Source organism: Hetaerina americana, unplaced genomic scaffold (assembly GCF_022747635.1).
Source record: "Hetaerina americana unplaced genomic scaffold, ioHetAmer1.1.p SCAF_2, whole genome shotgun sequence".
Taxonomy (NCBI): Eukaryota; Metazoa; Arthropoda; class Insecta; order Odonata; family Calopterygidae; genus Hetaerina; species Hetaerina americana.
The window spans coordinates 10403617-10428087 of record NW_027286763.1 but is presented as its reverse complement, the minus strand read 5'-3'; the positions used below and the strand labels follow the sequence as shown (position 1 = coordinate 10428087).

General features: G+C 40.7%; 1 protein-coding gene across 1 annotated transcript; it reads left to right on the top strand.

Moving 5' to 3' along the window:
• Positions 1 to 1008: 1008 nt before the first annotated feature.
• LOC139687543 (organic solute transporter subunit alpha) lies at positions 1009 to 24471 on the top strand. Its single transcript, XM_071584755.1, has 6 exons — positions 1009 to 1177; positions 14034 to 14185; positions 16486 to 16721; positions 20556 to 20652; positions 20802 to 21054; positions 23747 to 24471. The coding sequence occupies exons 1-6, from the start codon at positions 1009 to 1011 to the stop codon at positions 23974 to 23976; spliced, it is 1137 nt and encodes a 378-aa protein (XP_071440856.1). The 3' UTR covers positions 23977 to 24471.

The window sequence follows — 24471 nt, the reverse complement described above, 5'->3', positions numbered from 1 at the left end:
CTTCCGTGCTTTCGTCCGCCCCGCGGTTCAGTGTCACATTCCCGTTCCCTCAATGGGCGGAGTGATTCATAGAAGAATTCCCTGTCGATTTCTCCTCCGGGGCAAAGCTAGTATTTGGAATGAGGGCGCCTCAACGGTGCAGCACACACACGCATACACACGCAAGCTCTCTCGGAAGTGAAATGGAGAGTGCGCAGCTACGACTACTTTCCTTTTCAGCGGCGGGCGGGCGGCGCCTCTTTCCTCATTCCGGGGAAGCAGGGGGGGCCTTTCGACCCACCACGCTCGCCGTCACCACTTTCTTCTCCTCGGGCCCACCCCCCACCACCTCCTCCCCGGCTGCAGACAGGGTTTGAGAGAGAGAGAGAGTGGTGTCGGGCTAGCAGGGCGAATCGTCGAGATAAGGAGTGGACGCTTGACCAACACAGAGGTCTATTCATATCACCTGCTCCATCTCCCTCTCGCTTTCTTTCACCCAACACGCCGCGTCGAAGGGACTCGCAGACGTCGTTTTCGGTCACTCCATCGTATCACTTGCGAAAGCTGGTGGGACACGGGAGGAGCTGAGACGCCCTTTCACTTGCATGGTCTGCAATTAGTCGTTCCTCGACATTATTGCGGCCGCGACCTCGGAAATTCCTAATTATTTAGTGTTCCCGAATGACAAACATTGAGGTGGTTTCAATAACACCAGATCACTGACCCATCCAGAGTGTTAGCCGAAGAGGGGTAGGCGCCGGCGCCCCAGTTCGGGGTGGGGGCAGAGCAAGGCTTCGTCCCGTCCCTCCCCACGCGGTGATACCGCACAGCCGGAGGGCAGCGCAGCACGCGCACTAATCTTCCGCTTTTGTGGCCGGCGAGGGCAATCGTCTCGTGCACCGGAGATCGATTTCAGTTGCCGCGAGCATCGCTGCCGATGGAGCGCACCGCATTCGGCGGAGGGGTCGCCCTAACGACCTGCCGATGGCGATCGATCTCCCGAAAGTAGGAGGACTCTGGACTTAGATGATGGCCCTCACGGATGCCTCACTGCCGGGGGCCCTGCCCCCGTTGGTCCGACCCGCTACCAAACCCTGGGGCCTGGCCGCCGCCACCACAGGAAGTCACAACGGAAGCGAGACCGCCGTCCATTCCTGTCAGGAGGACTCCCTGCCCACCATCCATGAGTACTTGGCAGGTGAGTGCCACAATAACCTTAGCTGCCGGTCACTCCTTCCTCAATTACAACAATTTCTGTTAACTCTATGTATGTGTACGCCTAAGTTGCCTAAATAAACTGCGGAATTTTCTAAATGTCGCGGTAATTTTCGTGGAGTTGTTGAACCATTCACATTTTTACAAATCTTGTGATGACTTACGTTACTCTTTTGGGAGTAAATTAGACGAGAACAAGTAATTAATGATGACGTTAAATTATATGATTAATTGCATTATTTACAGTGGCTCTAAGAAAAAGAAGGGAGTTGCTGACGTAGACTTTTAAGTGGAGTCACAAAGAAAAGATTTGCGTAACTTTGGTGTGGAGCGTGGCTTTGCATGACTGCAAGTTGGCCATTGAAGCAAGAAGATGGTCGTCGATTGAAGAAATTTGAGATTAGATTGCGTGTTAAACTTAAGTGGGCCAAGAGGAAAAGAAAAAAGAGTTGATGCCGGCCGTAACTGAGGAGAAAGGTTTCGAGGAATTTCGAAGAAGGTCGATGCGGGGATAATGGAGTGATAATGGGATTTGGAAGACTGGAAGAATATGGAAACGCAGGGAAACGAATTATATGCATATTGGACGGAATGAAGGGATACAGGAATGATTTGGAGCTTGAGGGATGGTAATTTTGATGCGTATTTTCAAGATATTTAGTTACTTGTTAGGCGAGGCATAGAAACGCCGTACATAGTTCTCAAGAGACCATCCAAAGACTGTCATGACCGCTGGCATAATTTAGTGGGAATTTAAGTATTGATTTATGCACAAGTTACACATTACATGTTTTTTATTATTATTTGATAACTTCGCTGATTTTAGCCGCTAAGAACGCTGTTTTTCTATACCTCGGATGAAGACAGAGGTTCCAGATTTTCCCAATTGAATAGCGAGACGAATGCCGAAATTGCATCGGGACAAATTAATATTAGCTCCGTGTGGTGAATCCATTCCACATCTGCTATTTTAAGAAATATCCTTGTTTTTTTAATTTGATCAAAACTTTAAAGGACATATTGATTTGCGATGATAAAAAAATCAAGGAATCTGTAAAGAAAGCGAAGAGACTCTTCGAGATGCACGAATGCGCGTCCACATTTGAAATAATCACGTACCAATCCCTCGGAAAATACGAATATATTTTCCAGGTTTCCCGAATGTTAAAAATGTGTATTAATTATGGCCTAGCATATTGATTATTGTTTTATTGAAACGAATCAATAAATCATACGATTTTTCATCCTTTGCACTTGGAAGAAATAATTATTCTCTCCCCCCCCCACTCACATCGGTGGGACAGACAATGTCTCAAAATAAGACGTATAATAATAGACTGCCGAACGGTTAGATTCGAGGATTCGTTTTTCCCGCACTACTCTCGTCTAATCTGGAGCCCTAACACCCCCCACCTCGCTCCCTTTGGCCGAGGCCGAATAAATTTGTCGATCTAATTCATTTTGTATTTTGCATTCGAATTTTACGTCCTGCAAGAATGGAATGCTACCTGATAGTTGGCGACGGCATTGTATGCTAGTCCGCACTCTTCAATGGGTTTCATTTTTGTCTTTGTATAGTTATTGGAGTAGTTACTTGACAATTCATATGAATAACTCATGAATGGTATGAGCGGCCCTTCCCTTCCACGTTACCTTTCGGTGGATCACAGGGTGTCATGTATTTGTGGATGTAGTATTGGACTAGGTGCAGTGTGGCTGGTGACCTAACACCGCCTCCATGTCCTTGCGTCGGCTTGCGATATACATGCAGATGTAGACGGAAAATGCTTGATTTGTGTATGATCATGTCATTCTGAAGAGTTTGCAATATTCTCCAGAAAACTAAATATTTTTTCATTCGAACCAGAAGATTTTTTTCTCATTCCGTGCATCGCATCGCATCGCCACGATTAAAAAACTGCAAGTGTTCCATTATATCAGTTGGCAACTTTAAATCCTGTAACAATATATTTATACAGCCAGGAGTTGCGAATAATATTTGTCCTTTTCTTCAAGAAATTTTATGATAAGCTCGAGCAGTTCAACAAATCTTTAACGTACCGGAAAAGTTGTCAAGCACCTTATATGTATAGTGGAGTAGAATGATACGTCATTTGGCAGTAACGGTATCGTGTCTAGTTAACAGATATATGCCGTGAATCATGCAATGAAGAGTTTAAAACTGGGAATTCTTCTACTGAAAATTCAAATGCGATTGCCCGTACGGTGAATGTATTATACCTGGGGACCTAACAACTCCTGCCACTCGTCCTTAGGTGAACTCGCGAGGTGTATAGCGTTAGATTCCTGGATCACTCTCTAAGCGGCCAATGAGACCTACGGTATTTTCAAAACATTGAAGTTTGCTAAACGAACAAGTTTGTTTCAAGGTGCGTCAAACTTTTAGAATATCGTACCAAGCGTATTCTACGCATCAACACCACGAGTTGAAACTTCGAATAACATTAAATGTGACAACTCTTCTTTCATAATTACTTCTTTCTATGGTTTGGTTTGGAATCATTAGAACAAAGACGGTTTAATGCTAGGTTGAACTTATTAAATCAATTCAAAGCCGCATGTTTCAGCACCGAGGTCTCGTCAATTATTCGGAATTCAAACTCATTTTCGTTTGGATCGTGAATATGAAGTTCGAAAAAAAGAAGTAATAACCAGCAGAACCAAGGGCAGCGCGGGATAGTAACTGTAGGGTTAGCGATAACGAGAATGACGTTTGCCACCCGAAATGCCTAATGAAAAAATACGATTCATGAATTTTACACTTATCTCGCATGTTTTGTTGTCAAATCCCTTTCCGCATTACCGATTATTACTGAAATACATCAAAAGTAGGGTCAAACCCTCCCTGACCGTCTTTTGTTGTACTTTCAAGCTCATCCTTCCACACTTGGTTCCTCTCCGTGGGGCCCGTTGCCTCACGGTGCTCCGAACAAGGAGAAGACGAGTCTGTGCGAGTATATGCATAGATATACGATATACATACATGCATACATATTATTTCATTATTAAAATTCATGTGTGCAGATAGACAATGTCAGGTGCCACATGAGTCCCAAGTATTACAATCAAACTTGCCTTGGAAAAATAACATGACATCTCAAATCCAATCAATATCACAAAAGATAATAAATAAAATCAGTCATAAAAAATACACTTAAAGGAAACTTCCGAACACCAATCTCTAACACACAAAAAATCCCCTCCTCATCAAGGTCAGTTTCCCAATCAACAAGAAAAAATTAAAACTAAGCTGTTACATACAATTTTACACAACACATCAATCAAATTATTATATAAATTGTTTGCATCTTTTCTTTAAAAGTATTTACCCTGTTAGGAAGGGGCTCGAATAGTTTTACAGGTAAACTGTTCCAATCAACAATTGTTCTATTATGTTACATTTTGTTATCCATATGTTGTAATTGCTTTATTATGTTATAATATGCTATATATTATATTATATGTATATAGATATACATATATATGCGGACGCCTCAAAATAATTCAGAACTTTTTTAGCAGAATAAATTTATAAAATATGAGTTTCGTTTTGGTATTTGTTATTCGAATTCAAAGGCATATATACAGGGTTCGTCCGGAAAATAAGTGTACTGAGCTCAGGAAAAAAAATTTATTACACTTTTACATATCTTAAGCTAATATTCCTCAAAATAGGACCCTTGTGAGTCGATACACTTGTTCCAGCGGCGTTCCCATTCCTGGAACTCTCCCGCGAAGGCATCATCGGGAACCTCTCGAAGACACGTCGTCACGGCCTCTTTGACGGCGTCCAAAGTCCCGTATCGCGTTCCTTTCAAACTCCTCTTTATCTTCGGGAACAGAAAGAAGTCCGGTGGTGCCAAGTCCGGGCTGTAGGGCGGGTGCGGCAGCGTTGCCACGCCGTGCTTGGCCAAGAAGTCCGACACGACAAGCGCGGTGTGAGACGGCGCATTGTCGTGATGCAGCCGCCAGATGTTTTTGATCGCTGGCCGGACGCGGGCGACTCGTTTTCGAAGCCTGCTATCATCCGAACACTAAGACGACGATCAGAGTTCAGTACATCGCGAACTTTTCGCACATTTTCGTCGGTGAGTATCGTTGATGGGCGTCCAGGCCGTGGTTCGTCGTCGACCTCTTCTCTGCCCTCCACGAACATCTTGTGCCACCTAAAGATCATGTTTCTGGACATGGCTGACTCCCCGTAAGCCTGGTTAATCATACCGACAGTTTCGGTAGACGATTTCCCAAGCTTTACCGCAAATTTGATGGAATAACGCTGCTCCAAAAACTTCGGCATCGCGTTCCGTGACGTGGGTCGAGCGTGGAGGTTCGCGTTAACAGAGCTCCTCACTACACCACAGCTCAGAGCCGACTGCATTTTTCAGCGTCGCTTGCCAACATACCCCCCTCCAATCGCAGCCCGTCAGAGCGGTGCTGGGCGCGCCTGGAGCGGCGGGAAAAAATCAGTACACTTATTTTCCGGACGAACCCTGTATGCATATTTACAGCGTTATTTGAGCATTAATATTTAAAATAAGTTAAAAGAATTCATTCGCAAATTTCTTTTGTATATTCAAATTCATATTGTGCTGATTATAAGTTTTATTAGTAAATTACATAATCGCAGAATAAGGAATCAAATTCACGGATATATTGATTTGCAGAGTGAATTTTACAAATCTTAAGGCAGATTTATCGTCAGATACAAAAAGAAAATATATTTTCTCAGTTTCAATTCAACCAATGCAATATTTCTAAAGATAAGCAAAAATGTACACATTTTTCCAAACATTTGTACGAATATGAATTATCACTCTTTATTACTGATTTGAACAACATGTTTTATCTCATTTGCAGTTATATTAATACACTATTTAGCCATTTTTGCAAATAAAATCGCAAATATTCTTATTTGCACAATACTTTGACAAATCTTCAGTACATATTTGTAATGTACGACCCCAAAGATGTAGATATACACATTCTAATCCAAATCGCAACACTTTTTCTTATGTTGGCTAGACTCCTGATACCTCCAAACCACTGCGGCGTCCGCTGCCGTCAGCAGAGCGGCACAATTTCTATCGGTGGCGTCAGGGGTGGGGATCGTAAGTCGGATATGGCCGTTGGGTTAATAGAATTTTCCCCTTCTTGCTCTCCTGTTCGGCATGACCTATCTTGGTACGATGGTGGGGTGCCATATAAGTTTATATAAGCCGTGGCCGTGGTTATAAAGCCAAAGCCGTGGGCCCTGGTTCATGTTTATCCCCTCCTGTTTGATATACGCGTATCTGAGAACTTCTGCAGTGGTTGGGAATAACATTTGTGTGGGATTACGTTTCCCTTTAGCATGTATGCAGATATGCGCGAACCACCATGCACGTTCTTCTCAGAGATGTTACCATGATTTTTTGCCCATTCTCTGACCCTTGGAACAGCCCCCGCCTCCCTCATTCTTTACCTTTACCGTGATGCTTGCACCTATCCCTACCGCACACCTTTTCGGTGGATTGCGGGATATTTGCGTAGATGAAATAGTTTTATTGGGAATTAGTTTTAGATTGCGTACGAGCGCTGTCAAAATTTCACCCAACTTAGCATTCATCCTGCCTCGGGGTTTAAACAACATTGGCCACAACAACATGGAACACTGCGACACCACTTGCTACCACAATATCAAGACTATGACCTGCTAGCCACTTGGGTGAGTGACTTAGAGAGAGAAAATATTTATCATGCCTCACCTGATATTTATCAATTTCTCTCCGACGTCGTACATTGCAGCTATTGTCTAGATTATCAGATTACTCGTTCAAAGTATGACGAAATCATCATTCTGGCATGGAAAAAAGGTGATATGACGTGCATTTTTAGAGCTAGCGCCGAGAAACTCAATTCATCAAGCTGTTCGCATGTCAACATGTGAAAAAATACGTTAGACTTATTCCCGGCAAACACTCCAGAGCATATGCTGAGTGTTGTTGCTTTTGACGAGGGCTTGAGCGACCATTAACCTACCGACGACACTGAAATATACAGGGAAATTGCAAACGATAGAGATTTTTAAATGCTAAACATTGACTTATACATCAGTCAAAGATGATGCACAGAATAGGGTTCGGTTTTAATAATAAAAAAATACGGTAATGCATTTCTTAAAAAATAAACACCAGCTGGCTTGACCAACTTACGCACTCGGATTAACGTTGCCGACATGTAAAAATACGTGTGTATAACGGTGGGAAATAACATACGCACCAATTGTGGAGTGACCCGAAAGAAGCTGGCATTCATCAGACCTACAAGGTTTGTACCAAAGTACCGGGAAAAGTTTCGTAAAAAATACATTTACTTCAGATATTGCTACAATGCCTCAAAATTCTTCTAAGGACATCCCTTGAGCGTCAACATACACTTTTGCCCTTACGGCTTTTCCATGACTCGAAGGCTCCCGGGGATCGAGATGGTGCGGGGGCTAACGTACTGTCTTTCCACCCAGAGAGCCCGGGTTCAAATCCCGGCGGTGTTGAATATTTTTCGGAGGTATCTCGATCCCTACTTGAGGTGCTTTGTGGAGGGCACTTTGAGTGAGTACGCCGTCCGTCGGATGGGACGTTAAGCTGTTGACCCCTTGGCGCCTTTCGTTAAGAGTAGGCTAATGCCGACGCCGGGTTTATCTCCACCCTTCATCCTTTCCTGTCCATCCCCTATGGCGCAAATGACCTCAGCAGTCGGTCGCCTCCCCTCAATACTACTACTACTACTCGAAGGCTCCCTGGTAGGCGGATTCCGTAAGATCCATAAGGGTACGCGTGCAAGCTTCTTTGACGGCACTTAGGGTCCCATGGTGGTTTGAGGGAGGATTTCACTTCTGGGAATAGTATATAGTCTGCTGGTGCCAAGTTGGGACTGTCCAAAAAGTCAGGGTCTTCTTCAGCAGGTTGCAGTTCTTCGCAAGCAGACACTTGGCAATTCGTTTGATCGTCCGTCAAGACCTCCGGGACGATTGAAGTGCAGCTCTTTTGGTAATGGTGATAATGGTGTTTGCGCTGTAACCGTCTCATCAGTGCCAATAGGGTCTGCGATCATGGGAGCCAACGGTCTGAATCAGCACTTCACGCACACATTGAACGCTGTCGTCGGTTCTTGACGCTGACCGCTGTCTAGCGCAGGTCTCATCCTTCTCTCGGGCATCTTTGAAGAGCATGCTCTCCTTAAGAACTGCAGTTTGTGACATTATTTCATCCTTAAGCACTTGGCGAATCATGCTCATCGTCTCTGTACCCGAACTCCCCAGTCAAACAATACATTTAATGGCGTACCGCTGTCTAATCGTTCGCTGCGTTTTGCACTTGCATCGAGTCACTCGACAGGGGTCCAATAAAAACACGATCTAGCCTGAACAACCGATCGTAGGCGATTGGCGCTTGGCGGGTGTTTAAAGTCTGATCTCACTCCGCCGAGCCTACGCGCTGCGACACACAGTCACGTCAGGAAAAAAATGTTCCCGATACTTTTTATACAAACCTTGCAGGTATAGTATCCTTGGCTGACGTAACAATTACAGAATTGAACAATTCACAGAGAAGGGGCGCCTGATTTGTGCTATGTTAACTTGAAAGAATGAAAAGCGTCATATTCCTTTTCCGTTTACAGAAATGACTGAGCAAACAGAAGCGGGGCGGTGTCTTTATTGCAGTAAAAAATTCTTACGTCATCAGGGCTGAGGTGATTCCAGGTAATGCTTTCGAAAGCATTTGGTGCTCAATTAAATGTCCAAAATTTAAAAGAATTTATGTGTGCGCATTTTACTGGCCGCCAAACGATAAGGATAATTCCATAATAGAATTAGATGAGCAAATCCAAGGTTTCTTATCACAAGACAATGATCGTGGCTTTATAATCGCTGGAGATTTCTATCTCCCATCTATTGACTAAAGCACATACAGTTTTAAAACGGGGGGGGGGGGATAAAGACAAATATAGCTGCAAATCGCCATTGAATTCTTTTACGTCGAACTCATTCGCATCAACTTGTCACTTCTCCAAGTATGGGCGATAATCTCTTCATTTGTTAGCCACGAATATACCGGAAAAAAGTCGGAACTATAGAAACTATATAAGGAATTAGTGGCCACAGGGCAATAAATGCTAAGTTTTCGCTATTTGGGGTCAGAAATAAGAAGCCGAAAAGAAAATTTTACTTGTTTAAAGAAGGGGACTATTATGGCCTGAAATCCGTGTAACTGAGTCAATTTACAAGTTATAAGAAATATAGTAATCACCGAAATACTGAGGATGCGTGGAATCACTTCCTTAAAATCACGCGCTCAGCAGTCAGCAAGTTCTTTCCCATTAAATTTATAAAAGATAACACGGAATCTAGATGGCACAACGCGGATGTTAGAAAAGCATTGTGACGTCAAAGGCTATGTCACGCCAAGATAAAAAAATATTAGGGATGATATCTCTAGCGAAAAAAGGAATGAGATCGCTTATGATTACAAAATGTCTTGGCCAAATGCCTATAGGCATTTCGGAAAGCGTTAAGGGAATCCTAAAGGATAAGATTAGCGCAAATTTTGAAAGAGAATCCAGACTTTTTGAATGGTCGGGTACAAAGAGTAGTCGTAGATGGAGTTTGCTCAAATGCAATAGAAGTTACCTCAGGTGTGCCCCAGGGAAGTGTCATCGGACCTCTTTTATTCTTACTTAACGACGACTCCGTAGTCACTAGTAAGATACATTTATTTGCCGACGGTTTACCGTGATATCCGTAATCCTGATGTTAAAGCAGCAGCTTTATCAGATGATCTTAATGCTATGCAATGATGGCGCGACACTCGGCAATTAGAATTAAACTTAAAAAGGTGAGTAGTGATGATTTTTCGTAAAAAGAGCAATGCCCTCCCGAACGTCGACTGCATCGGGAACACCGAAATGGAATGTGTAGACTCGATTAAATACCTAGGCGTTACCCTCACTCACAACCTCTACTGACTAAAACACATGTGGAAAAGCTAACAAAAATTAGGATTTATTAGAAGATTACCTTGTAAATGCGATGAAAAGGTCAAATAGCAGCGTAATGTTTCACTAATTAAGCCTCATGCTGTTAGTATACAGGATCTTCATAAAGTTGGATTGATTGCCGAATTGGATTGCGTGGAGCGTAGAGGAGCTACATTTGTAAAAAGTTGTTATGATAAACTGAGTATCAATATCAAAATTATTAGAGAAGCTAGTTTGGGAATCACTCACAGGGTGAAGGTTGAATTACAGATTAAATTTCCTGCATAAATTGGAAGGAAGTCTGTGTCGCAGTGATTTTGAAATATTATTACCCCCATCGTAATATGGTAGGAGAGGTAATGTTAATAAAGTATATAGATTAAGTGATAACAGATAGATTTAAGATGTCATTTTATCCACGAACGATAAGGTAATAGAATAACTTTGTCCGACCGCGGCAGGGGTCATATTCGGGTGAAAATTAGTCTGGTGTGTATTCACCCCCACCTTGGCGGTGGCTTACAGGGTAATAACAATTACGAAAAACGACGCTACGCACCGCGGATCCGAAGAAATTCCGTGTTCCTTCGAGAAATTGAATTTAGAGGAGAAGTGGGCTGAGTGCAGTGTAAACTCTCTTGAAATTAAAGAATTTGTCCAATTGTTCAACGAGTTGACCGTGGTAGCATGATTTGGAGGCGAATAGTAGGGTTACATAATAGATTGGGAAATGTTTGTTGCGAATTTAGAGATTTGTATTTGGATGTATTGACTAATGGGCCTGTCCTATTTTAGTTTAGTTGGTAGTTAAAGAGTGTAGGTCTTCTTCTGAGGAAATAACTTAAAAATGCCCCTTGCAGAAAAATCTCCAAGTATATTCGGCAAGGCTTAAGTTACACACCCGTATGTCAAATCACTGGACCCCTTAACCGCATGAAACACCCTTGAGTGCAATTCCATCCCTCTCCATGAGGCACTCCAACGAACCAAGGTTAGTCTTGAAATCGATCTCCAACTTAAAGTTGAAGTGTCCACCTTTCCCATTAGTACAAGGAAAAACACTGGAGCATTCCGCAGTTGACTTAGTCATCAATTAAAATGATCGCGGAAGAGGAGACCTTGCTCGCCCGTTAGCAACGCTCGCACAAAACGACTTCCTAAGCCTGAAGATCTGAAACGACCGACGGGACGAATTGAAATTTGTTTTTTGCCTTGAAGTTCTTCTTAACTCACCGATACAAATCTCTAAATTCGCAACAAACATTTCCAAATCTATTATGTAACCCTACTATTCGCCTCCAAATCATGCTACCACGGTCAACTCGTGGAACAATTGGACAAATTCTTTAATTTCAAGAGAGTTTAAACTGCACTCAGCCCACTTCTCCTCTAAATTCAATTTCTCGAAGGAACACGGAATTTCTTCGGATCCGCGGTGCGTAGCGTCGTTTTTCGTAATTGTTATTACCCTGCAAGCCACCGCCAAGGTGGGGGTGAATACACACCAGACTAATTTTCACCCGAATATGACCCCTGCCGCGGTCGGACAAAGTTATTCTATTACCTTATCGTTCGTGGATAAAATGACATCTTAAATCTATCTGTTATACACTTAATCTATATACTTTATTAACATTACCTCTCCTACCATAGTACGATGGGGGTAATAATATTTCAAAATCACTGCGACAGAAACTTCCTTCCAATTTATGCAGGAGATTTAATCTGTAATTCAACCTTCACCCTGTGAGTGATTCCCAAACTAGCTTCTCTAATAATTTTGATTTGCTACTCAGTTTATCATAACAATGCTTTACGAATCCAGCTCCTCTTCACTGCAAGCGATCCAGCTCAGCAATAATTCCAACTTAATAAGTATCCCATATACCAGCAGCATATTCTAAATCAGGCCTATCCTGTGAAAGGTAATATTTCTCTTTACCCTTTTCATCACATTTACCCAGGACTCTTCTAATAAATTCTAATTTATTGTTAGCTTGTCCACATATTCCTGTTTGTGTATCAATCAGGAGAGGTCACGAGTGAGGGTAATGCTGAGGTATTTGATCGAGTCTACACATTCCATTTCGGTGTTCCTGATGCAGTAGGCATTCAGGAGGGTATTGCCCATTTTTCCAAAATTTCATTGCTGCACAATTTTTTAGTAAAATAATAATTCCCTCCCTCCCCATTTGCTGACGTCTTCACCGAGGCAGAGGCCTTGGAGTAAAGGTTGGGGTGGCAGATGCGATGGTGCTCTTACAGGGCAGCACCTGTTGGAGGCATGGGTGGAAACTGCCCACATTAGATTCCAATCCCTGTCACAGTGTGACCTTCCCTTTTACCCTTCAGTCGTTTGGAGAGTCCACACTCCTTCCTTTGGGGATGGAACATGAGGTAGGTCTGCGATCACCCTGCCACTTATAGCATTCGGATGGACCCGCGCAACCTAATTAGTGGCATGGTAAGCTTTCAAATGCCCACCCTGAGTGAGCCCTATTCCCCTTGGCAGCAGCCTCTCCACCTTTGATCTCCGATCAAAGCCCCCACACCATTCTCTCCAACGTGGTGTTATGGGGGCCCAAGAGCCACAAATTCACTAGCATTTTGGAGTCTGGTCGCAGAAGACTGAAAAGGAGACCTACCAACGTACATACATATTTAGCCAAAAAAGTAAAATCCAACCTACCATTGGTCTGACTAAATCTCCCGGTATAAAGAAATAAAGTGACACCATCGGATGTATGAAGATATAAGTGGTATTTCTATGGAATTAATTATGGAATTCCTCAAACATGTTTGTAATCAGTGGTTTCCTTGTTCTTTTCCTGTTTATAGTTCATATAAAGTTGTTTGTGACTTCAGATATCTGTTTCTTGGTATGTTCCCATTTTTCCTCCATATCACCAGCTCCCTTTCCTCATGCATAATTTTCCCCAAAGCCTGCCAATACTCCTTTCTTGTTGTTCCTGTTGATGTGTCCAAATTCCCTTTCCTAAACAGTCTTGCCTTTTTTATCTTTTTGGATTCAATGCTACACCACATAATTATTAAAATGTGATATGAGTTTACATCAACTCCCAGAAAACAGTAAAAATTTATCATGCTGTTCCTAAATCTGTGCCTAACCATAATGTTGTCTAACTGATATTTCCCTGAATCCTTGGGCATTTTCCATATGTATACATGCCTGTTGTGGAGTTCAAGCCAATTGTTTCTTACCCTGTCTCCATCATAATACCATTGCTTACTCCTTGCGGTTAATCCATTTTGTAAACCATAGTCCCCTACTGCACATTTTGCTTGGTAGGGTGTAGACCCTAAGAATGGCCAAGTTCTTTCTTTCAGCTTTTACTTCAAAGGCAAAGGTTATAAAGTTTGACTCCATAATTATGTCATTTACCTGGTGTAGACTTGTATTGACGAAATATGATACATCCATGCCACAGAATCATGCTTTCAGTGATCACTACTTCTGTTTGAGGTTTCACATGTTTTTTGAAAATTCTCATTTATTTTATAAACAATAGAGCTAATTTTATGCAAATGGTCTTTCCATCAAACTTGATTATTATCACAGAAGTTCCAATATTTTCACAATAATAGTTATTGTAGCAATAGTTAATTTAGTAATATTTCTTATAGTTACTAGAATATAATATATTGTATGATGTTTGGATATTATTTCTTATTGTGAGTAAAAGTATTCTCTAACTAAAAATATACATTTTCAATAGATGTGCTATATTCAAATTAAGGAGATTGTCATTTGCTAACTTTTTAATAAGCTGATTCTTTTTCCACAGCCATAAATATAGCTGGAGTTACACTCTTCGCAGTTTGTGGGGTTGCTGTTGTTTGCGTGGTGTTGTTGTATGCTGACACTCTGAAGCACATTATGAGGAAGGCACCATCTTCAGCAAAAACTAATTCAGCATTTGTCCTAAGTGTTTATCCTGTAAGTACCTGGCACCTGCCTTCACGTGTTTGTAAATATACATGAAATAAAGACATAATGAAAACAATTAGATGAATATTTGTAGAGTTGTGCCATCAACGGGTAATGTCCTGGAATCCAAAATCAAATGTTCTGGTGTAAAATTACTTGTCCATTTTGACACCTTTTTAAACCCTTAAGAGTTTATTTCAACATTCAAGTACTGAACAATATACATTAACGATTAAATAGAAGTAAATGATGAACAAAAACTTAATATATAACTACTTACCCACATTATCTCTAGCAGTGAATCTAAATAAAACTCAAGGATGTGGGAAAATTATTACAAATGTTTTGTTGCCCAGCAGAATATCTTTTGTGTCTACACATGAGATATTCTGCATTTAGCAAAGTTAGATATTAATTTCTGCTTTTGATCTATTTAGTTGAAAATATGTTGTGTCTTCTCCCAATGCCTCTGGTAGGCAGCCCCTGGTGTACCCCTGGAATCCTAAATACCACTTTCAGGTTATCTTCAAGTTTACCAGCATCTCAACTACCATGGTTGAGGAACCCCATTCCAGAGTTAGGACTCAAACCCATGACTTTTGGGTTAAAAGGCAGGTGCATTATGTAGTTTTTGCCTAACTCGAAAAGGGAAAACACAAGAAATCTTTCCAGTTTTGTCTGTTTGTTCAGGCATCTTCTCAACAATATAACAAACATCAGATTGCTCTTTCTTGAACAAGAGTTATTTTTTATCTTATGTCCATTTGGTCATTAAAAATACATTAATTATAAAAAGTTTTTATTGATGGTTTCAGTTTCCTGCAATCCTTCACTTTTCTACGTAATCGCCGTTCACTTCTAAACACTTTTCTTTATGCTGCACCAGCTTCTTTGATCTCTCACTGCATAGAAGTTTGCTGTCTGGGAATTGAACCAGGTGGCAATGGTGGTCTCGAGTCCCTCATTGTCCTCCCTCCCCTTCCAATCAGTTCCTGGGATCAGATGGAAGCTCAAAAAACATGCATAATATTTTTTCCATGCATAAGTCTGCTATATAAAACCATAGTAGGCACCTCCCATCTTCAACTCCACCCTTGTCAGTTATAGCCTGTGTTATGTTTCCCATCCAGGAGTTGGAAGTTTGTGAAGCTGCTCCCAATAACCTGCGACTTCCTCTGCCACTCCCTTCTTCTGGTTCTCAGTTACAGGTTTGTTCTCTCCTTTGCTTTTATTTACCACATACTCCAGATCCCTCTCTCTCTCTCAATTGTTGACTGGCCTGAGAACAATGACACCTTCATCTATCAATGTAGTGTACCACCTCTATCCCAACACTGGTTGGACGACCTAGGATCAACAGACTAAGATGTAACCCCAAATTTAGCTTGAATATGCTAAATATACTCTGCTGTAGAAATTTTAATATTTGCCAGGGTCTTCTAAGCCTTTTCCTTTTCTATTACTTTTGTGATGATGGCACTATCTAGCAGTAATATGTTGATTTCATTTAGTACTTAATTTATTTCCTGTGTTATACCTTGGCCATTATATGTTCGAAAGGTGCTGATTATTTTCTGACATTTTTTATGGTATGAGTAAGGAGATTCAGCCCATTTTCTACCAAATCCAATCCTCTGGAGAACCATAGCCACTCACTCTCTTTGTCTCAAGTCTCTATCTTTGACCTGTCCCACAGGGAAGGCCCTATCAGTAGTAATAGGCATAGCTCTGGGCATCCCTACCATTCAACCACTACTGCCCTCTCACTGCTCCAAGTTGCTTTGAAGGGGATCCTTGATGGTGATCAGATACCTAAGCATTCAGAGAAAGTTGCTTTCAAACTTTATTTAGAGAAATGGTTAGCAATGAATATGATATGAGTAGAAGAATTTTTTCTGTGGAAGGATACATTACAGCATTGGTTAAATTAATGTAAACGTATGTACTTTGCAGATGGAGGGATTGAAGGGGTATCAGAAATAGTTTTCTTTGTCAATTGCTTGTTTATCATCTTGTCGAAGGGCTAAGGACCATTTACTGTTTAAGTACTCTACTAGTACCCAAACTCAAGCTTGTATTGTTCCTGAGGGTGACATCTTGAATGTTGAAATGTATTCTAACATAGCTATAAAGAGGTGAGTGGAGTAATAAAATTTCTGTTTTCATTTGAGGATTAATTTTCATAAATTGGAGCCTACCACATAATATGCTGCATAGTAGCCCAATCTTCCCTTGGTCCCTCAAACATATACTCCAGGGATGTGCCCCCATGGCCTTACAAGGTTGATAGTTTGTGTTTTTCTGTGCAGGTGGTAGCCATGTCCACCTACTGTGCCATGGTTGTTCCCAGGGCACACCTCTTGGCTGAGGCGGTGACCCAGGGTATATTCACGGCAGCACTCTACCAGCTGTTCTGCCTCTGCATGTCATATGGAGGGGGTGAGGCACATATGATATCCGCAATGTCCAGTGACTCCCTCTCGCTCCGTGTGGGGCCTTGCTGCTGCTGGCCCTGCTGCTGCCTCCCCAACCTCCAGGTTAACAAGTGAGTGTGCCAGCATGTAAGGGGGGGAGAACAACAGGGGGGAGGGGCTCGGTGGAGATCCTCCAAGGGGAACTGTACTGCCTGGGATTTTGAAATTGACTTAAGCACTGAAAAGATTTTTGGCAACCATTTAATATATGCTAATGATGCTGATTATGGTGAGTGTTTGGCCCATTCTGCAGAGGCAAAGTTCCCACATACCCCTTCCTCCTGGAAGCAACACCTTGCAAATCCTGAATCCTCCCTCTCTTTCCCCTTTGACCCCTTTCTCCTCCAGGGCAGTTTGAATTTCCATCTTAGCCATTACCAATCCAGTTCCTCTTACTCTTTTCTACTGCTTTTTATCTGGTTCTTCCTATTCCAACATTTCTCTCTAGTACTTATATCCGTATTCCTCACTCTTTCTGCTCAAATAATATTCCTTACACCTTTCAAATGTTTCCCCTGGCTTTCTAAGAGCCCATGTTTCTGATCCATAGAATGCCATACTCCAAACTCTAAATTTTAACATTCTTGTCTTTAATCCTCTTTCCAGCAGTCCGCAAAGTAATCTTCTCTTTCATTCTTATTGAAGGCTTCCTTAGCTAACTGTATCTTGGCCTTAATTTCCAAACTGTATAATATACATTATCTTCAAAGAGGAAATTCATAAATCAGAATCTAATAGCAACCCAAAAGACTTGTAATAGGACTGATTTATATTTTTAAAAGATACTATAATCCAAACTGTTTTGGTATTAAACAGAATGAAAAATTTGTAATGAAGAAGCCATAAGACTTTGAAATATGGAAAAAGTATTCCAAGCTGCTGTTAAATGAAGAAGATGGATTTATGGAAACAATTGATGTCCATATACAAGTATATATTAATGTGCAATTCAAAGTGAAAAAGCCCAGCATGGCTCTGAGAGAGAGGGAGGGGGGCTACTGATCAGTAGTAATGCACTAAAGGCTGCAGGCAAAGAAATATTCACACAAATATATGCAAGCTTTTTCTACTAGTTTGGGAAAAAGAAGAAATGCTAAAAGGATGGATAGAAGCAATAATTAATTTCATCACTTCACAAAAAAGGAAGTAGACAGAGCTCCAGTAACTATCAAAAGATTGCAATGTGGAACTTGATGTTTAAAATTTGGTGAAAAATAGTGCATATAAGGCCAGAAACCTACACTGAGGAAATAACAGAAGATCATCAATTGGGTTCTTAAAAAGGTAAGCCGCCAACAGATGAAATACATTGTATGGATAAAAAGTATCTGGAAAAATGTTTTCTGGACATCACTGTACATCGTAGTGTGCTCGTACCATGCTTTCTTGGAGGTGGGGGGTCTGACCCCCAACACGCGTCAAGTGCCAATCGCCTGCGAGCTTTCGTTTAGGCTAGATTGTGTTTTTAGTGGATCCCTATTGATTGACTTGGTGCAAGTGCAAAATGCAGCGAACAATTGGGCAGAAGTATACCATTAAATTTATGTTAGACTGGGGAAATCAGATATGGAGATGCTATGCATATTTTGCCAAGTGTTCAAGGATGAAAGCATGTCACAAACTGCAATTTTAAAGTGGCATATGCTCTTTTAAGATGCCCAAAAGAGTGTGAAGGACGAGACCTGAGCTGGATAGTGGTCAATGTCAAGAACCGTCAAAAACATTTAATGTGTGTGAGTCAAGTGCTGAATTCAGACCATCAGTTAAGTGCCCCCATGATCGCGGATCCTATTGGCATTGATGAGACGGTTACAGTGCACACCATTATCACTGAAAATTTGGCAATGTGGAAGAGCCGCCCTAGACTCGTCCTGAAGGTCTTGATGGATGACCAGAAGCTGAGTATATCGCCTGCTTGCGAAGACCTTCTGCAACATATTGAAGAATACCCTGACAGCTCCGATTTGGCACCAGCAGACTATATCCCATTCCCAAAAGTGAAATCCTCCCTAAAAGGAAACTACCTTAAGTGCCATCAAAGAAGCTTCCATGCATACCCTTATGGACCTTCTGGAATCCACCTACTAGGGAGCCTTTGAGTCATGGAAAAGGCACAGAAAAAAGTGTGTTGATACTCACAGGATGTCCTTTGAAGACTTTTGAGGAATTGTACTAATATCTATAATAAATGTATTTTTCCGGAACTTTTCCCGTTACTTTTTGTACAAACCTTGTATACTTAATTAAAAAGCCAACAAAAGATACTGGGAATTCGTCAAGAAATTCTGTGGTCCATTAAGGAATAAATAATCGGAAAAATTTGAGAGCAATGGCATGCCAAAAATACTAATTACACGAGCAAAATTAACAGTCTTGGAGGCTAATTGCAACATTACAGGAGAAAACGAATATTCTTCATCTTTTAAAGTATAAACTGTGGTAAGACAGGTAGACTGCCCCTCTTGCACGTCCTTGAACTAGAGGGTGCAGTGAAGGAAATTAGAATAACTGTCTTTGGTATAAAAATTGGACAAAAGATAAATAAATCCTGACTGTGAAAATGACATAATAATACAGATAGAAACCAAAAAATACTGAAATAAATGCCAAATAACACATGGTGGAGAAACCCAGCCAGTATAATTAATCATCGATAACACAAAAACAAAATTATTTGGGATGCAGCAATGATGAATGGGAGGCACTCAATGTTTTAGATTACGTTTTTGGAAAAAGTTGAAGTGTTAAAATATCTTCGGAGAGCTAACTGGCCCACATAGCAGATACATCTCTGAGACACTGGATAGAATTGGCTCAGAAAATAAAAGTATCTATGCTCTAAGCAGTTTGCTAAAACTAATTCTATTACAATGTCATAATAAACTGTCAACAAGAACCATCGCCACACCAGTTCTTTTTTGTGTGGAGCCAAAACATGGGTAAAGTATAGAAGAGTGGAGAATATATAATGACTCAGGAAAAAGAATTCTTGAGGAATAATTTGTGACCAGAAAAGGAAGAGCACATGAGGAGGATTAAATGAAGTACGGAGAGATGAGGGAGTTTTGGAGAGTGCCACACATAGCAGGAAGTGGAGTAAGGATGGGTGGACCTCATAATAATGAGTGAGGACAACATCTTGAAAAAGCAAGTCTAGAAAGGAAAGACATAGGCTGGATGGGGATCACTGTGGAAGATGCTGGAGACCAGAATAAATGGAGAGGCACACTGGGTGGAATTAAGGGAGATAGAACATATGTATGTGGAATTGAGAAACGGTTCATTTTAGGGGTGGGATGACAGGTTGTGTCTTATTAGGCAGTGTCAAGAAATGCCAATGTGTTTAGCCTGTGTCCATCCAAAACCTGCCTTAAGCAGTACACTGCCAAATAATAATACATTATCTTAATTATTTGTTCCCTTTCTGTGTCACCATGTCATAGGCAAATCTAATGCATTCCATCTTCCTTCCACCAGTAAATACCCTTCATTTTTCCATTCATAAATCTTCTCCCTTTGCATGTCCTTCTTTTTCTATTCAAAGTCTTCCAAAAAAAACCCTTAAGTGTGCAACTATTGATCAGTGTTCAGGAGAGACAGCACCCATGCCTCAGCCCTCTACGCCAAAGCACACTGGCTGTTAACATCTTTCCCCACTCTCTGCCCCTCTCTAATTCTTGCATCAATGGTAAGGTTTCTGCCCAATCACACCCAGAGTAATTGTTTTAGATAAAAATGGGATGGAAAGAGTTGAAGTATGTAAATATGCAATTGAAAGAGGGAATACTCACAATCAACACTTTTTAGAGTCAGTTTCAAATCCTCGTAAATTAAAATTGTTATTTTACATTGTTAATAGTATTGTTTGACCTGACAATAAATGTTGCATTTTTTTATTTATTTAGAAGACACATACAGATGCTAAGGATACTGGTTCTTCAGCTTCCAGTCATTCAAGCATTAGTGCATATGGTGTTGCTTGTCATGTGGGCCGAGGAAGAGGTAATTTTCCTTCACTGATATACCTACCTATCAAGTTCATCTGCAAATTTATCTAATGAATTTCATTAGCATTGGAATTGATATTTTTTTAGATTGGCTGAGGTAGTGGCCCATTCATTAATTTAATTTCTCTGCTTTCTCTGTTTCAGAGTCTGTACCACGTGAACTATATGTATTTTCAGCCTTTGATAGCAGTATCAATTCTCTGTGGCATGTGGGGAATGACCATGATGATTAAAATGCTGTCTACGTTTTTGACCTCACACAAGCTGAATTTAAAATTCTTGGTCTTGCAAATGGTGCTTTTGCTGTCCAAGCTGCAGGGACTTATCACAAGAATTATTCTCTGGTCAAATATTCTCCCTTGCAAGCCTCCGATCAGTCCGACTGTTTATGTAAATGGTAGGTGCTACATAACTTTTGTTTTTTATTTATTTTGTTGTTTTGGCAGCTGCAAAACCAAGTTGTGGACAACTTTTGGCTATTATACACTGTAGATAATAATATTAATTTGCTTGGTAACCTTGTCACAATTACATTTGAAATAATGGGTGTCAAATAATGGAAAGAATCAGAAAAAGTCAATTATTGCACTTAAATTTCAAAGCTCCTAACACGCTGTAGAGCAGAACACATTTTACAAAATACATCAGATGTGATATTAACAATGACAACTCACTGTGAAGAATTTCTGCACAGAATAATACATTTTCTGTGTTAAGTATTCTTTTATTTTTACTTTGAAGGAAAATCGTATTTTAATCCATCAATAACAAGCATAACAACTTGGGAATAAGGTGAAATACGACTTAAAATATTCTAGTGGAAGTTTTCTAACTGCCACTCTTTCAGGTTAGGCGATTGGCCTGTCATCATTGACTTCATCAAATGCTTTTGACAGGTCAGAAAATAGTTCAAGCGTTTCCTTTCTCCTATTAAGAGACTTTAATATCATATTCAGTGCTCAATAAACAACAGATGAGGTGGACTTTCCTTAAAGAAAACTCTGCTGGGAAGTGGAAAATAGATTGTATTTCCCAAGATAACATACCAGCTATGTATAAATGACTTTTTCAAAAATTTTTGAGGAAGCACTTGGCATAGCAATATACTAACAGTTCATGTCATCGTAGGGATATTTTACCCCTCATTGTCAAATTGCAATATAAATGAGGTTCCCATAGCTATAGTCCTAAGGCCTCATTAATCTTATTCTGATACTATCTCTCCCTCCATTTGTGGATATCCTCTGGAATTGAGGTCACCAATAGGATTGTAATATTCATTGCGGTGATGTGTAAGTGGATTTATTTATTAGATACACATAAAGAAGTTATCTCTTGATACATGTGTACTTAAATTCTGCATTCTAAGTGTTCTTGTATAAATAAGGTCATTTGCGGTTTCGTCAATGAGTCCATAGAAAATCCAAGAGATGGCAGTCATAGTATTGGAAAAGGTTTGCTTTTAGTGAGCCTCATCTGTCACTCAACTGCTGTTAAAGTTTCAGCCATATCCATTTCATGGTTTTACTTTCATAGTCAATTGAAGTTACAAACTTATGTTTACTTAGAAAAATGGAAAAAAAATGAGTTTCATGCTGGGATTAAACACTTCCATTTAAAAGGCTTACCAGCAAAATAAAAGTGGGAAGTTAAATGAAGTTCATGGCACATCTGCTCCTGTGTTTTCTGCTGTTTACAATTGGGTAAATGAGTTAAAATGTGGCTATACATCCACAAATGAAAATTGTTTGGATGTCTAGTGAAAGTAACTTCATCCGCATTAGTTGTCAATGCCCGAGATATGGCTTAGAGTCATCGATGAATTAATGTTTTAAAAATAGTGGAGGGCACAGTCATATCACAAAGCAAAGTGTTTTCAATTTTGCATGCATGAATGATTGGGTGTGAAAAGAATCTCGGAAAAATGGGTGCTGCATTTGCTCTCTGTGGAGAATAAACTCAACCATGAGGTCGATTTGGAGGCTGGTTTGATACCTTTGCATCACAATCCTGAAGAATTCCTGCCTCAATACATAAATGTGGATGCACTTCTACACTCCAGAGACAAAGGAAACAGTTGAAACGGTTGGTTTACAAAGATGATCCAGCTCCAAAGGAAGTGAAGACTATGGAATCAGCTGACAAGGTGGTGGCCACAGTTGTTTGGGTTTCAGGTGGTTTACATTATCAGCATCTGCATCAATTACTTGCAAAAATGGCAAATGATAACTGAAGAGTATTATGCATCTTTATTGAATGGATTAAGTGAAGAAGTCTAGAAAAAATGTCATTTGGCAAAGAAAAAATTAAATTCCATCGAGACAATGCACGGGTGTGTACCTCCGCAGTTTTGATGACAAAAATTATGAATTAAAGTTCGAATCATTACAACATCCACTGTATTCACCACATTTGGCACCCAGTAATATTTTTTTATTTCCAAGAGGGAAAAAATGGTTCAGTAGAAAATGAATCATATTAAACGAGGAGGTCATCCCTTACCATTACCTATACCAATCAATGCCAATTTTGAAGACCTGAAAGTCTACTTTTTGGACGACTTAGAAAAGTTGGAGAAATGCAAGGAAGAGTGTATCAAGCTAAAAGGAGAATATGTTGAAAAATAGAAAAAAATTTACTCAAAATAATTAGTTTTCTAGTTTTTTCTATGGACTTATTGAATGACCCACATGTGTACGTGTGTGTATTGCACTTTTCTCAGGCTCACAATTCTATTGGTACCTGCATCACTCTTACCCCTTGAACTCAAGCAACAATGACACCACCTCCACATCTACTTCCTATCCTCAATCCTATCAATATCTTCTCCGCTCAAGGGAATGCTGAAATCCCAAAAGAGAACCACCACATGTTCTCACACTCTTCAGTGAAAATATCCATCACCTTGCCATTAATTCCATAGAATAGTGAAATCACTCTCTTGTGTACATTCAGAACTCCTGTCCAGTGAAGCCTAAAGTAGTGATATAGTCCAAAGGTTGTTAATTACTCCAAAAGCAGATGAATTTTGGAAAAGGATTAACTCTTGCTATTATTTGGAATCAATGATTTTTTTTTAAATTTCACAGTAATCTACAACACAATGATGATAGCTGAGATGGCAGCGCTGTGCTTCCTTGCCCGTTTCCTCTACGTACGTGACCTAGAGGAGAAGGAGCCGACGGAGAAGAAGCAGGAGGAGGGAGTGGAGAAGGCCTCTGATCAAGTGAGGGGGGGAGAGGAGGTCATGTCGTCCTCCTGTTTCACACTGGATGTCGTTGCTCATGCAGCACCTGGGAAGCTAATGCCCATCTCTTGATCTCCAAAGAATGGTGCGGAGTCAATAAATGGAGAATTTCAAAATGTGGAATAAACTGACCCAACTGTGAGTGTGACTGATGAAGCTGAAGAAGTTAGCATGGTGAGCAATTCCCCTGATTCAGGCCGGCTCAAATGACAAGGGTTTAAATCCTGTATTGTGTCGTTTGTCTAACTCTGGTTGCCTCCGATAGTGTCATTTGCACAGCCTTGCCTCTCAGATAGACTGTAAAACCAAAACCTGTGATAAACATGTGCCTCTGCTGAATATGAACTGAGTTATTCTCATAGATATGACAAAAAATATTTGTATGGCTCCATATCACCAGAACTGGGACAGAAAAAATGCTCAATTGTCCTATGGAAGGACAAAAAGTAATGTGTTAATATGATTCTGGAAACCCAAGGAATTAATTTGTTACAGTGCCAAGCAATACTTCTCTTGGAGGCCAGGTATAGTTCATTTAAAGGAGGTGGACGTTCTTCACCCAATCTT

Excerpts from the sequence above, each read along its gene's own strand:
- LOC139687543 (XM_071584755.1), top strand. The coding sequence starts at position 1,009 with ATGGCCCTCACGGATGCCTCACTGCCGGGGGCCCTGCCCCCGTTGGTC. Across the intron at positions 1,178-14,033 it reads CATCCATGAGTACTTGGCAG|CCATAAATATAGCTGGAGTT; the intron begins GTGAGTGCCACA and ends CTTTTTCCACAG. Across the intron at positions 16,722-20,555 it reads CCCAACCTCCAGGTTAACAA|AAGACACATACAGATGCTAA; the intron begins GTGAGTGTGCCA and ends TTATTTATTTAG.